General features: G+C 35.6%; 3 protein-coding genes across 3 annotated transcripts; 1 reads left to right on the top strand and 2 right to left on the bottom strand.

Annotated features, from left to right (window-relative positions):
* Window positions 1-13: 13 nt before the first annotated feature.
* TRIADDRAFT_22327 (uncharacterized protein) lies at window positions 14-4,126 on the bottom strand (the record flags this gene model as incomplete). The annotated part of the gene is made up of 21 exons (XM_002110284.1): window positions 14-205; window positions 284-372; window positions 466-504; window positions 601-668; window positions 756-810; window positions 906-966; window positions 1,085-1,158; window positions 1,222-1,262; window positions 1,422-1,526; window positions 1,691-1,824; window positions 1,957-2,052; window positions 2,218-2,236; window positions 2,339-2,416; window positions 2,509-2,567; window positions 2,662-2,697; window positions 2,779-2,826; window positions 2,918-3,089; window positions 3,187-3,299; window positions 3,516-3,638; window positions 3,807-3,940; window positions 4,051-4,126. Coding segments are annotated over 21 exons (1,812 nt in total), but the record flags the coding sequence as incomplete, so codon positions are not given.
* A 2,771-nt stretch (window positions 4,127-6,897) lies between these two features.
* On the top strand, window positions 6,898-11,175 carry TRIADDRAFT_35608 (uncharacterized protein). The gene is made up of 19 exons (XM_002110818.1): window positions 6,898-7,002; window positions 7,311-7,364; window positions 7,984-8,049; window positions 8,213-8,293; window positions 8,389-8,512; window positions 8,654-8,786; window positions 8,923-8,967; window positions 9,066-9,143; window positions 9,239-9,296; window positions 9,422-9,461; window positions 9,533-9,574; window positions 9,653-9,747; window positions 9,845-9,929; window positions 10,014-10,093; window positions 10,201-10,344; window positions 10,449-10,546; window positions 10,617-10,690; window positions 10,777-10,852; window positions 10,982-11,175. Exons 1-19 carry the CDS (start codon window positions 6,904-6,906, stop codon window positions 11,034-11,036), a joined length of 1,527 nt encoding a protein of 508 aa, XP_002110854.1. The 5' UTR covers window positions 6,898-6,903; the 3' UTR covers window positions 11,037-11,175.
* Window positions 11,176-12,596: 1,421 nt separating this feature from the next.
* Window positions 12,597-13,358, bottom strand: TRIADDRAFT_15482 (uncharacterized protein; the record flags this gene model as incomplete). Its single annotated transcript, XM_002110283.1, has 2 exons — window positions 12,597-12,877; window positions 12,923-13,358. Coding segments are annotated over 2 exons (717 nt in total), but the record flags the coding sequence as incomplete, so codon positions are not given.
* Window positions 13,359-13,767: the final 409 nt, after the last annotated feature.

Here is a 13,767-nt window from a genome sequence, read left to right as displayed (position 1 = left end):
AAATTAAAAAATTTTACTTACTTTCAAATTCCTCCTTGCCAACGACCGCAATGTAATTATAACCAGCTAAACGCGATAGTCGAATTTTTCGATTAAGAACTACATCAGTAATATCTAAATCAGCGTATAAGCCGTTAATCTTAAGGCTGTCGCAGATTTCTCTTGCGTAATCATTATGTCTCTCAGAAACGCTGCAAACAGACACCTGAAAATTTTAAAGAATGTTAGTAAGAGAAATGAATGTAATGTAGCAAAATTTATTTTGGCATTATATGACAGTAACCTGTCTCGGGCTTATCCAAAATGGCCAATTTCCCGCAGTATGTTCAATCAATATTCCCAAAAATCTTTCAAATGAGCCGAAAATGGCTCCTAATAGAAATAAGATTATCTAACAATTAACGAAGTGTAAGGTAAAAACTTTTCCTTCTAGTTCTAATTTAAATAATTCTATAGAAAACCTACGATGGATAATAACGGGGTGTTCTAGCTCTCCAGATGAATCTGTCAGTATCAATAGCAATATTGTATTAAATTGATTAAACGTACGGTCATTATACATCATTGAATAATGTTCACAATAAATTTTCATGTACGAACTCATAAACTGCAGATTAAAACGTTTGGGTAGTTGAAAGTCTAGTTGTATGGTAGCAGTTTGATGACTTCTGTAAATTAAAAACAAGGCAAACTATAGCAGTCACAGTTACATCGACCAGATCACTCGCAATCAATGTTAATATGTAGTAACAAACCTGCCAATAGCATCCTGAATCATTACATCAATTTTTGGTCCATAAAAAGCACCATCTATTGAAAATTTAAATGTAATCACGTCATAACTACCGCCGAAGTTACTTACAGCTAGCTAGGCTATATTCCTGTTAACATGAGATATAACTTACCTCCATCGTTTACACTCCATTCTTTTCCAGTGCTATTCAAAATATTAACTAGTCGATTTTCCTAAAATTAATGCAATAATCATTTCAACCATTTGAATTTAAGCAGCTTTTAGTGAGCAATACGAGCATTATTAAATCTATAATTTTGGCAAAATAAATAATCTGTAGCACTATCTTACAGCCTCTTCCCAAACAGCAGTTTCTCCAAGGTATCCTTCCGGGCGAGTTGATAGCTTCATCGTATAATTAAAATCTATTAATACAATAAAAATAAGTATCTAGAGGTGTGAAGGAAATAATACTTTCAATTAATTACCGAATATCGAATACGCCTTATTGATTAAATCCAAACAATCCCTAAATAATCGAAAAGAATAATCTTTAGCAGATAGTAATAGTGAACACATTTGCATGTCCAATAAACCTATTATTTTAGTGCGTGTAAGGTTCAATAGTCGTATGTTAATAAAAATATTGATATCCGTAGCTTACTTAATATTGAACCCTCGAACTTACTGAACTTCTTCCCCGATTTGATCTTTAGTACAAAAGATATGGGCATCGTCTTGATGAAACTGACGTAAGCGTGTTAATCCACCCAACGAGCCTGAAGGTTCATCTCTAATTATTTGACAGTAAGAATATCAATTATAGTCAGTAAAGCATAAATACTTGAATCCTCTGTAAAGGCCTGTAATTACAACATTACAAGATGAATGTAAAGCTACTAAAGTCGATAGAATGCTGAATTATACACATGTTGACGTTAACTGTGTGTCACTTACCTATGCAAAGCGCTAAATTCCGCTAATCGGACTGGAAGATCACGATAGGAATGTCGCTCATTACCGAAAATTAGACAGTGTCCGGGACAGTTCATAGGTTTAAGGCTAATTGAGCCCCGATTTTCATGATCTTGCTATAGTAATATCATTTAAATATAAAACTTAGTAATGACCTGCACAATATAATGTTCACCTACTTAGAAATCAGTCAAATTATGAATGTTATAACTATTTGATATCAAGCTGTAGTATATATAGTAATGTACTGGATCAGATTGCAGCCGAAACATGTCGTCACTATAATGATCCCAATGACCAGATTGCACCCAAAGCTCTTGATTAAAAGTTAACGGTGTTTCTACCTAAAGATCCAGAATGATATCTTAATTCATCACTACTCTTGTTCCTTGCTTGAGTTGATAAAACTTAGGAGTATTAATTGATATAAAGATACACACAATAAAACGACAGCATTATTGCACTTATGTGAAAACGAGAATTAGCTTACGCTTACTAGTATTGCATACCTCGTGGTATCCGCGAACCCTATTCAGAAGATAGTTATACCAATATCAAAGTTAATGTAATTCCAAATCAGATCTGTATTTCATTAACTGTAAGTGAGTTCATATCATAATTCCCCATTACCTGTATTCATCTTTTAAGAAATTTTTTAATTTATTTATAATTCTCAATCCATGTGGCAGTAAAAAAGCATTACCAGGGCTGCGAACCGAAAATATTTTTAACCAATGATAAGTAATCTACCTGATGATTCTAAAATTGGTATGCACATAGAATCATAGACTTAATTTTACCTCAAAGGATTAAAGAAAAACAGTTTCTGGTCTTTTCCAATGGTACGGTGGTCACGCTCCTGTAATAGAATATAGCAACGAGTCAATTCGTAAAATGAATCGATGTAAGACATGATGGTAAAAGAGAGCGTATAGAAATATAACTACTAGAACCTTAGCTTCTTGTTGCATTTTAAGCCAATCCTTAAGCTGTTAAGAAACGACAATAAAAGTTCTGTGAATACTAGCAATAATAAAATTTTGGTTCGTGATAGAAACGATTTAAAATACCAGATCTTTTTTCGGAAACGCTATCCCATATACGCGCTGCAGTTGCGCCTAAAAATCACATTGGTTAGATCTCTTACAGAATAAGTTTGATTGTAGTGTTGCATGAGTATAACATGAAATTTGCATTCAGTCTACTTACAGAACTAGTGTCTCCACTCTTGTGCACACTGGATTCCTTTGTCATAGCAATTGCCTTAATCATTCCTGTTCTAGGAAGATGTGGCCCTCGACATAGGTCTATGAAATCTCCACACTTATATGCGGTTATGGTATCACCAGGATCCAATTTCTTGATAATCTCTATTTTATACCTTTATGGCACAAATTTTGGAGGTAAGTATAATCCTAGCCGAAAATTTAATGTATACTGTAGACAACGCTAAATTTACTCAGCAATTAAGAACTTACGGATTGTATCGAAACATTTCCAGTGCAGCATTTATAGTTAATTCAATTCTTTCAAAAGAAAGATTCTCTTTTACGAGATCAACAGCAATTTTTTCTAACTTATTCAAGTCCCCCTACATACAGTTATGTACTGTTAATACCATTAATGTCAACAACTGTTCACGTTATAGTTTAAATCTCAATCAAGATTGGAAATTAATAGTCATTTGCCTGCTTTATAGTTTTATCGCCCATATAGGCATCATAATAGAATCCACCTGTAAAATAAGCATTATATGTACAAAGACTAGATTAATAAAAATGATTTCTTTCAAAAAGACACATCAGACCTCTGGTAGAGAAACATTACCTTGTTCTAGTGGAGGACCGTTACATAATTGTACTGGAACCTCACTACCATAAAGCTTTTCCATCGCATAACCTAACAAATGCGATGATGAATGCCAAAATACCTAGCAGGAATGGAAGACACGATCGAGGTCAACAATATGAACTCAATAGCATCCTAAAATCAGTCTTAATCTACTCATATGATTAAATTTCTCAAAATACGAAACTGCAGTGATTTACCTAAGCGTATTGTACGCATAACAACCGATCTTACAGTGTGATACTTTTACCTGTTTTGCTAGTGGATCATCGCGAAATTTTAATAATTTAAGGCTGCAATCATTAGTTAAGGGAGCTTGTAGATCCCAGATTGAGTTATCAACAACAGCAACGACAACTTCTTTAGATAACTGCTTTGAAATTGCTATCCCGATAAAGGTAAGATGATTAATAGGTGGTCAATTGCAACGGTTACTTGAGTCTCAAATGCATTAGTATACTATCATAATTGTGTAATCGATAAACGAATCTTACCTTGAGCAACCTCAAGAGGAGTCGTTATGTAACTGGTTCCGAATGTATGCTGCCCATCCAGTAATCTGATACGAATTTGACTTTGATCCGTCGATGCTTGATTTGGTTGTTTAGCAGCTTCCTGCGACCAAATTTTAAGTCTATGATATCCAACTTGATCGCTGTAGGACCCTATTAATTAAGATGCCAATACATACGCGTATACATAGCATAAGTGCTGGTCTACCATGTGTTATTTAAACTGCATATATAATTCATACACACTGCAAAGCTGTACTTGGCTATAGCTACAATAGTAGCCATTTGTAGTAGGAAATCGTACGTTAATACAAGCTATGAAGAAATCTTCCAGGCAAACTCTTACTATACTACCTCGTTCTGCATAACCTGTACAAGTTGAAATAAGACTGCACTCTACTGTGGCTTTTACGAGATTGCAAGTTGCAACAAATTGCCTACAACGTGTTCAGATATAAGAATGCTATACGAATAGACACACTTATTGCTAACTCAACACTTACTGCCTAAAATCCTTGCTGATTTCCGCAAGGTCGCTACCAAACCTGCAGCCATAACGCGCCTTTAGCTGCAGAGTGGGCACCAATTACTTCTCGTACTTGATGCAGCAAGATGAGAGGTACACCACTGCAGCATATTATTACTAGTTTTAGTATAGCAGTTATGTAAGTTATTGATTGATTTCTATAGATCTATACTGTACTGTACAGGATGGGTGTACCCCATACAGTGCCGTAAGTACTGTATAATACCTTGTACTGGTAGAATTGTAGAACACTATACTGGCGAAAAGCGCTAGGCGAGGCGGCCATGTTCTTGCAGCCCCTCCAACTATTCTTCAGCATAGGCTACACGAGTAAATTAGTTGGTTTGGATTTAATTGCTAAAAAATCTTGGTTTAGTTTGCAACCAGAACTAAACCTTGTACTATCAGCTACTGATTGTATGGTATGGATGCGGACAGTACATGGTTTTACCTACACTAAACCGAATTAATAACGACAGTAAATAACTACAACGTTTACCACTAAATAGTGAAATTAAAGCTGCTGTATTTTGGATGATTAACAGCGTTTCACCAAAGGGTTCTTGACTACTGCCATATTTTACATCTAATAACACACTGTCTTTCCGATTTGCAATTATTTAATAATTCAGGGAGGCTTACTGATGAATGATAATTATATACATAGGAGAGAATTTAGTACAGTAGCATGCAGTGATTTTAATTCATTGGCAGTATGATTGACAGTATTGACAGTATTCAAAAATACTACTGCACTAACAGCTGGAAACATTAAACCTTGCCAGATCGACACTGGAAAACCCACATATGAGTACTACTCTACATTCTAACAAGGAGGGAATTTTAGTACAGTAGCATGCAATGATTTCAATTTATTTGCAGTATAATTGACAGTATTCAAAAATACTACTGCACTAACAGCTGGAAAGATTGAACCTTGCCAGATCGACACTGGAAAACCCACATATGAGTACTACTCTACATTCTAACAAGGAGGGAATTTTAGTACAGTAGCATGCAATGATTTCAATTCATTTGCAGTATAATTGACAGTATTCAAAAATACTACTGTACTAAAAGGTGGAAACCCTCAACTCTGGTAGATCGGCAGTGGAAACCCACATATGAGTACTACTCTACATTCTAACAAGGAGGGAATTTAGTGCAGTAGCATGCAATGATTTCAATTCATTTGCAGTATGGTTAACAGTATTCAAAAATACTACTGTACTAAAAGGTGGAAACCCTCAACTCTGGTAGATCGGCAGTGGAAACCCACATATGAGTACTACTCTACTGTCTAACAAGGAGGTAAATTAGTGCAGTAGCATGCAATGATTTCAATTCATTTGCAGTATGGTTAACAGTATTCAAGAATACTACTGTACTAAAAGGTGAAAACCCTCAACCCTGGTAGATCGGCAGTGGGAAACTGGCATGTAAGTACTACTCTACAGTCTAACAAGGAGGTAATTTAGTGCAGTAGCATGCAATGATTTCAATTTATTTGCAGCATGCACTCATTGACAGTATTCAAAAATACTACTGCAGTAACTGCACTAACAGCTGGAAAGATTGAACCTTGCCAGATCGACACTGGAAACCCACATATGAGTACTACTCTACAGTCTAACAAGGAGGGAATTTTAGTGCAGTAGCATGCAATGATTTCAATTCATTTGCAGCATAATTGACAGTATTCCAAAATACTACTGCACCAACAGCTGGAAAGATTGAACCTTGCCAGATCGAGAGTGGAAAGCTACATAGGGCAAAGTGTCCATCAAACGTAATAACACGCTTTCTTTCTTTCTATTGCAGTGGCCAAGCGGACAACTCACTAGTGTACAGTGTACAGTACAACTCTACAGTACTGACCTGTTGATGCCAGCTGGTGATTGGACAAGTGAACAGTGTACAGTACAATTCATTCGGTCAATCCCTAGAGATTGTTTTTGCCTTGTCCCTCTAGAGTTCAGAGACGCTTTTTGCACTGTACTGTACTGTACTGTACACTGTACAGTAGGTAAATATACCTCAGACCAGATCGGGTGATTAATTCCGAATTAATTAATTAACTATTTATCCAACTTATTAGTCTCCACTCTGTTCAACATTCTCCTGTTCTAGCCTACTGTAGGTATCAGTGACTATACGCTCCAATCCACCAGTTAGAAGAAAACGTCGCAAAAATCAAGCAAACTCAACTTTCAATCATGTCATTTCTTCGCTTAACCGGAAATTCATTCAAGCTAGCTCTCCAACTGTCCAAGCAAGCATCGGCAAGACGAAATTATGCAGCGTCATCGATGTTGATTAATGATCCAGCCTTTGGTTGGTTGAAGAATTTAGGATTGCAATCAGAAAATCTTGGTGTCTTTAACGGAACATGGAGTGCAAGTGGTCAGGTAATAGCATTCTCTTGACTACGCTTGTGATTATGGCAATAGAACGGCTTTAATAAGAGTAACATACTGTCTTTTGAGTGGCGCGGTACGTTGCTCTGATAGAAAAATCAATCGCGTTGACAATATGACGCGTAAACTTAGATCCTCTCTTGTACAACGATTGACTATATTGTACAGTATAGCTATACCAATCAATATTATTCAACGAGTGACTTAATTGCTCTTGGTTTCATCTTGTGGCTACAACCGTTTAAACTAAATGACACAGCTCTATTTTAATGTCAATATGTTTTCTGTTATTCGAGTAGACAGTAACATCGTATACTCCAATCGATGGAAGACCGATTGCATCGGTTAAAGAGGTAAGAGAAATTCCAATCACACCCATTTCCATTGTAATTGTATAATGGACACACCAGAATTTGCATACATCGTGTAGGATAACCCTATACAAGCAGTTGATGTTACAGGTTGTCTTGGTAAATATCCGTACTACCTTACATTTGTAATTTTCACTCTCTCATGCAATGTTGAACTTTCTAACCGTATTCGCCAATGTGGTAATGGTTATGTTATTAAAATCTCATCTTCACAATACAGTATATCCTGCATTCTCAGTATACTCCGTGTATTGTAGCTATAGATTTCAGCTAACTACCATTAATATCATTTATTTATTCCGATAATGATAACGAATTGCATCTTGTGACTACTTTAAATCAGTATCCTAGATGACAACTATATATCATGAAGATAAAGCATTCTATGTGATACTATTTACTATTGAAGTATCTTTATTAAGGGGCGGATATACCTTGCTACAGTAGATCTTAACGACAAATCAGTCTTTGTGTTGAATTCTTAAAGACCATGTATCTGAACAATGCAAATTACGGAACAGTATTTGATACTTGATAAATTGTAGTATCTATCGTCATGATACGCCTATCTCAGTTCGCTTTATTTCACTCTACTCTATAGGGCACTGTTGAAGATTACAATAAAACCGTGGAAGAAGCTAAAGCTGCATGGAAGACCTGGGCTGATGTAAGTTGTAACGTGTGATTAAATTTTGGTTGATACCACATCATAACAATAAAGCAAAGGTGTTTGTTGTTTTCAATCTACACGCTTGGTTATGATAACATTCATCTCATCGACGTAGATCGTAGGTGTATATCGGCTATTGTAATAGTAATGACATTTTCAGGTACCTGCACCCCATCGTGGAGAAATAGTTCGACAAATTGGACATGCTTTACGTGAGAAATTAGAAGATTTAGGAAAATTGGTCGGTATATTATATTGCAAAGACGATACTGATGTCCATTGCTTTAAACCATCATTGTGTTCTTGCAAATAATGCAAGTTTTTGTAATCTTATAGGTATCACTGGAAATGGGAAAAATTATTCCTGAAGGTATAGGCGAAGTTCAGGAATATATCGATATTTGCGATTATGCTGTTGGGTTATCACGAATGTTTGATGGGAAAGTATTTCCTAGTGAAAGTAAGGGCCTAGTCATCCTCACTTTAAGATCTAATTTCGATGCGCTTCTGTCGTTGAACTATCTATAAACTATTTTTGTAGATTGATTTGCATAGACGCGTTTTTGCTTCATCTGTTCACTAAACACCTTTATTCCTTCAGGACCTGGCCATGTATTGATTGAACAATGGAATCCTTTGGGTTTAGTTGGTGTCATAACTGCATTCAACTTTCCAGTTGCCGTTTATGGATGGAATAGCTCTATTGCCATGGCATGTGGAAATTGTGTATTATGGTACTAATAAATCTGGAACTAAATCATACTAATCAATAAGACGCATTTTGACTGCAAAATTGTTAAAGCATATTTGCGTTTGGTTAAATAATAATAATCAAAGTTGTTAAGACGTTCGGATATATCTATATTGCAGGAAAGGAGCACCTACGACTCCCTTGACCAGTGTTGCTGTTACCAAGTAATAAAGCCATGACCAATTGGACTAGACATACTGTATAGATATAAAATATCGATTTCATTAATTATTCGGTATCAATGCATTTACTTCTGTTATAGGATAATATCTTCGGTATTGGAAGCCAACAACTTACCTGGGGCTATATGCTCTTTAGTTCAAGGAGGAAGTGACGTAGGGTAATCAAGCATTTGAAATAGTTCGCAACTAGTCGATAATTTAGCAAGTATTATACCCATGGCTATATTAAGGTTTCGATTTACTATTTTTTTAGTAATGCAATGGCAAATGATAAAAACATGGATCTTGTCTCCTTTACAGGAAGTACACCGGTAAGATAACTATTGAACTGTAATAGTCTTCAGAGATGATAATATTTCGAAACTTAAACTGAAACTGTAAAGTTATGATGACGTTTCTTCAAATTATTTAAGTTAAGTTTGATATAACCCTGTAGGTTGGAAAGAAGGTAGCTCTGGCAGTCCAAGAACGCTTTGGTATGCAGTTTAGATGTACTCAGTTATACCTCAATAATAAGCTTACCACATTACGTTATTAATATATTTAGGACGTAAACTATTGGAGTTGGGCGGTAACAATGCAATTATTGGTAAGGATAATTTAATATATTTACAAAAAAATGAGGTATTATTTTTACTGATAATTAGTATTTCTAATAATTATGTAGTAACCGAAGACGCAGATGTAAACATGGTTGTACCAGCTGTCCTCTTTGCCAGTGTTGGAACGGCTGGACAACGATGTACTACAACTAGGCGATTGGTAACTCAGAAACTATTTTAAGGATCTTACATATTTGGTATAGCATGGATCATGTTGTAATAAATTACGATATTTTTTTGTATTTTAACTGGAATAGTTTCTACCGGAATCGATGCATGATTCCGTTGTTGAAAGATTAAAGAAAGCTTATTCTCAAGTAAAGATTGGCAATCCTTTAGAAGGTATCTTGTTTCTATTCCATTACTACAATAAACCATTATAATATAACATCTACTATACAGTAAGTATGACATTTTTTCTACTAGCTGGAGTGTTATGCGGGCCTGTCCATAGTAAGGCCAGTATAGAGCTGTTTAAGAATACAGTCGTTTCCGCTGCTGCTGAGGTAGGCTCATTATCTATGAATGATGCCTTAATGATTGATGAATAAGCAACTGTTGGCTCGATAATAGCATCATGCATTATAAGATATTATTGTAAATGAATGAACAGGGTGGCACAATAGAGTGCGGTGGTGATGTCATAGACCGCCCCGGCAATTACGTGCAACCAACAATTGTAACTGGTTTACAACATGACGCAAAAGTTGTGCACCGAGAATCATTCGTACCTGTTCTGTATGTCATCAAATATAAGGTAATGTCCTGTATCATTTAGCATAAGTTAATCCGGATACATAAGATTTATACTGTCCTTCCTCATGGATGTTACTATAGCAAATTTCTATCTTATTAAATCAGAATTTAGAGGATGCAATAGCCTGGAATAACGAAGTAGAGCAAGGTCTTTCTAGCAGCATATTTACTGGAAATCTAAGCAATGTTTTTAATTGGATCGGGTAAGTCGTTACATCTGTTATAGTAACCGTAATATGAATCTATTGATGGGCACTTCTAATATTAATATAGACCCAAAGGTTCGGACTGTGGAATTGTGAATGTCAATATTCCTACAAGTGGAGCTGAAATTGGCGGTGCCTTTGGTAATTCAATACAGTGACTAACTAAATTAAAAATGTTTCAAGCGATTGTCCCATAATTTAACAATGCGTCCTATTTGTATTGAAAGGTGGAGAGAAGGCCACTGGAGGCGGAAGAGAATCTGGTAGCGATGCCTGGAAGCAATACATGCGCCGATCTACCTGGTAAGATAGCGTTATTACGCTCTGTGAACTGTCTTTCTATATTGTAGCTAACCTTGGTGCAAGTTATAGATATTGTATGTTATAAATAGATTTTGATGAAAGTTACTTTTTTGTCTTTTATTTCCGTAGCACCATTAATTACAGCAAGGATTTGCCCTTATCGCAAGGGATTAAGTTTGAGTAGGGCTAGTTTGAAAATACTGTTACGATATTGGTTTACCGATTTTCGTATCAGCTTACTTCATATTCGTCTTTTATAAATATCATATCAGCTTCGTGATGACATAAAATTAGCCTTAAAGACTACTAATATATAATCTGCTTAATAAAAAACCATTATTTAAATTCCTTAGCGCTTAGCTTATTATTTGTTTTATTTTTATCAAAGATTTTAAAATCTACCTTGAAAAGTTTTAATTTTAATTCTGAAGTAGCGATGTTGTATGACGGGTTTTTCTTTTATGCCCGAATATATCAAGTACAGTTTATTGGAATTTGGAACTGACATGCGTAAGAGTATGAGTTGGAATGATGGCCATATTTTATTTTGAAGGAGAATTTTACCATTATGCTTGTGATTTTCTTCACGGTGAAACATTATGATACCTATTGATATTGTAGACAAGTGATTGTGGGTATATAGTATATACCCAATGACCGAGAAATTATTGAATGTGATTTTAAAGTTTTATAATTGGGACATAAAGTAATCCAAGCTGCAGTCGTTATGTCCCAGTAATAAAGGACGAGAATCTCAAGATTAACTTTTAATCGTTCATTTTCGAGTAACACACAATTCATAACTACTGAAAGCGTGTCTTTAAGATATCGTTTAGAGGCTAATTATAAGTCTACTATTAGCCATTTTCTGAATCATCAAGCGATTTTCGTTCAGTTATGTGGAACTACTGCATTAATCGAAATTTTTATTTATTGAATTGGCGGCAATCATCTGAAATAACTATATAATTTAGTCTACATTGAATCATTTACCAGAGACCCAAAATAGCTAAATCTGTCATCATCCAGTATTAGCAGTAATTACAGATATTAATTGCATTTACAAGGGATCAATTACCAGTTATCCTGCGTCTACACTCTCTTTTTACTCAGTAGATATTCATTAATTTAGTTGAGGCTAGCAAAAACCAGAAAAGTACGAAACAAGAAAGTTAAGATACCTTCCTTATTTAATGATTGACAGAATCAGTAATTAAATTGGAAGATCTGTAACATCAAAACAGCAGTGATGTACTACAATCTGTTACGTCAAGCAAAGTTAAAGGTGAATCAATCAAGGATACTTTCTAGTAGATTCTGTATACTATATACGCGTATTTACAAGGATATCATCTCCAGAATTTATCTAGTGGGTTTGGGTACTATAAGTTTTAGCTGCAAAAGCTACAAGAGATCCGGATCAATGTAGGATCCAAAAACGATCCCATAACTATCAACAACAAGTACTCTATTAGTCTAGCTAAATTTTAAGAATTAAAAGAAAAAACATCACCATAAAAGCACCCAATTTTACATATAAAGAATAAGGCTAATTTTTATATATTCATTCATATAACAGTAGAGAACGCACTAAGTGCGAGGTAATTTGAAGACTGTTACCAACGCTAATATAATATGATAGCACTGTATCCTGATCGTTCAGATCGGGAAAGCGCCTTCCGAGTTCAACTCGACAGTAACTACGAATTTACCGTAGATGATTGTTGAAACAACCATGTTACTTATGATAAACCAAATAAGAAGTAGATTGAAAATAATGATTGGCAAATGCGTTACCATCGGCAGTAGGAGCAGAGAAAGCAATCTCTGACTTCTCCATAGCATGGCCGTAGACAAAGTTATTTAATAAACAATCCATCATTCTAGTGGCAATTTTACTTCGACGATGTCGTGCATCGACCCATACACGACTAACACCACATATGACAGGAAATTCCTCATCAGAACACCAATCCGGTAAATTGGAACATACCGCATCAGCAGAATATTTGTTGATACGTCTGCCTTTCTTACCGCCTTGCGATGAAGGTTTACTTGCTACTGTTCGACGACGACTATTATTATTATTCTTGTTAACTTTGGATGGTAACAAGCGTCGAGCTTTGTCCGCTTCTTCAGCGATTAAGCAGCCTGCTACAGTTTTAGTATTAGAAATAAAGAGTAGTGTTTTACAATCCCAATGTTGTGTTTCTTTCGCTTGATTTGGTATCCCTAATTGATCATCAATTAAAGCTTTAATCTCCAAGACTTTCTTAACACGAGAAGGATGATCTGTCGGTAAGACCATAATAACCCTACCATCCAAGTATCGAGCAACAACATGCTCATTTTTCCATCCTACAAATCGGATACCACTTATAAATCGCTCATGAAATAACCGATGTGCATCTTCGTCATCCGGCTCGCCAATAGTATAGACCATTCCACAGACAGCACAAGTTGTATGACCGATTTTTTTCTGGCCTAAATCTAAGTACATTTGTTTCAATAGATTGCCGCCACGTTTTGAATTTTCATTTTGCCGCCTAACACCACGATATCGATTTCGCCATCGCTTATGACGAGGTTTAGTTCTACCATGAAAGCCACCTGTTGTTGTATTCCCTAGCCGTCTTACTTGACCACATAACTGTAACTCCACATCGGATAATTTACTACGTTGAAAGATAGGAAAATAAGATAGATTGGAGCTCATATTTTCTGACCTTAATGAAAATCAATTACAAGGGGGAGCTATTACTGGCTTAATGATTGGATTCTCTATACAAATTCTATGCCTGGATAAGCTATTTACACTCTTCAGCCTATGAGAAGGAAGGACAACTTGACGTCACGATGATCTCGAGAGGGAGAATGGCCTGAGTCTAGGGTAGAGAAACTAGACGCAAAGTGGA

Source organism: Trichoplax adhaerens, genomic scaffold (assembly GCF_000150275.1).
Source record: "Trichoplax adhaerens TRIADscaffold_3 genomic scaffold, whole genome shotgun sequence".
Classification (NCBI taxonomy): Eukaryota; Metazoa; Placozoa; class Uniplacotomia; order Trichoplacea; family Trichoplacidae; genus Trichoplax; species Trichoplax adhaerens.
Note: the sequence above shows the minus strand (reverse complement) of the source record. Positions and strands in the feature narration are given on the sequence as shown.

Excerpts from the sequence above, each read along its gene's own strand:
- TRIADDRAFT_35608 (XM_002110818.1), top strand. The coding sequence starts at position 6,904 with ATGTTGATTAATGATCCAGCCTTTGGTTGGTTGAAGAATTTAGGATTG. Across the intron at positions 9,144-9,238 it reads CAAGGAGGAAGTGACGTAGG|TAATGCAATGGCAAATGATA; the intron begins GTAATCAAGCAT and ends CTATTTTTTTAG. Across the intron at positions 10,094-10,200 it reads TCGTTTCCGCTGCTGCTGAG|GGTGGCACAATAGAGTGCGG; the intron begins GTAGGCTCATTA and ends ATGAATGAACAG.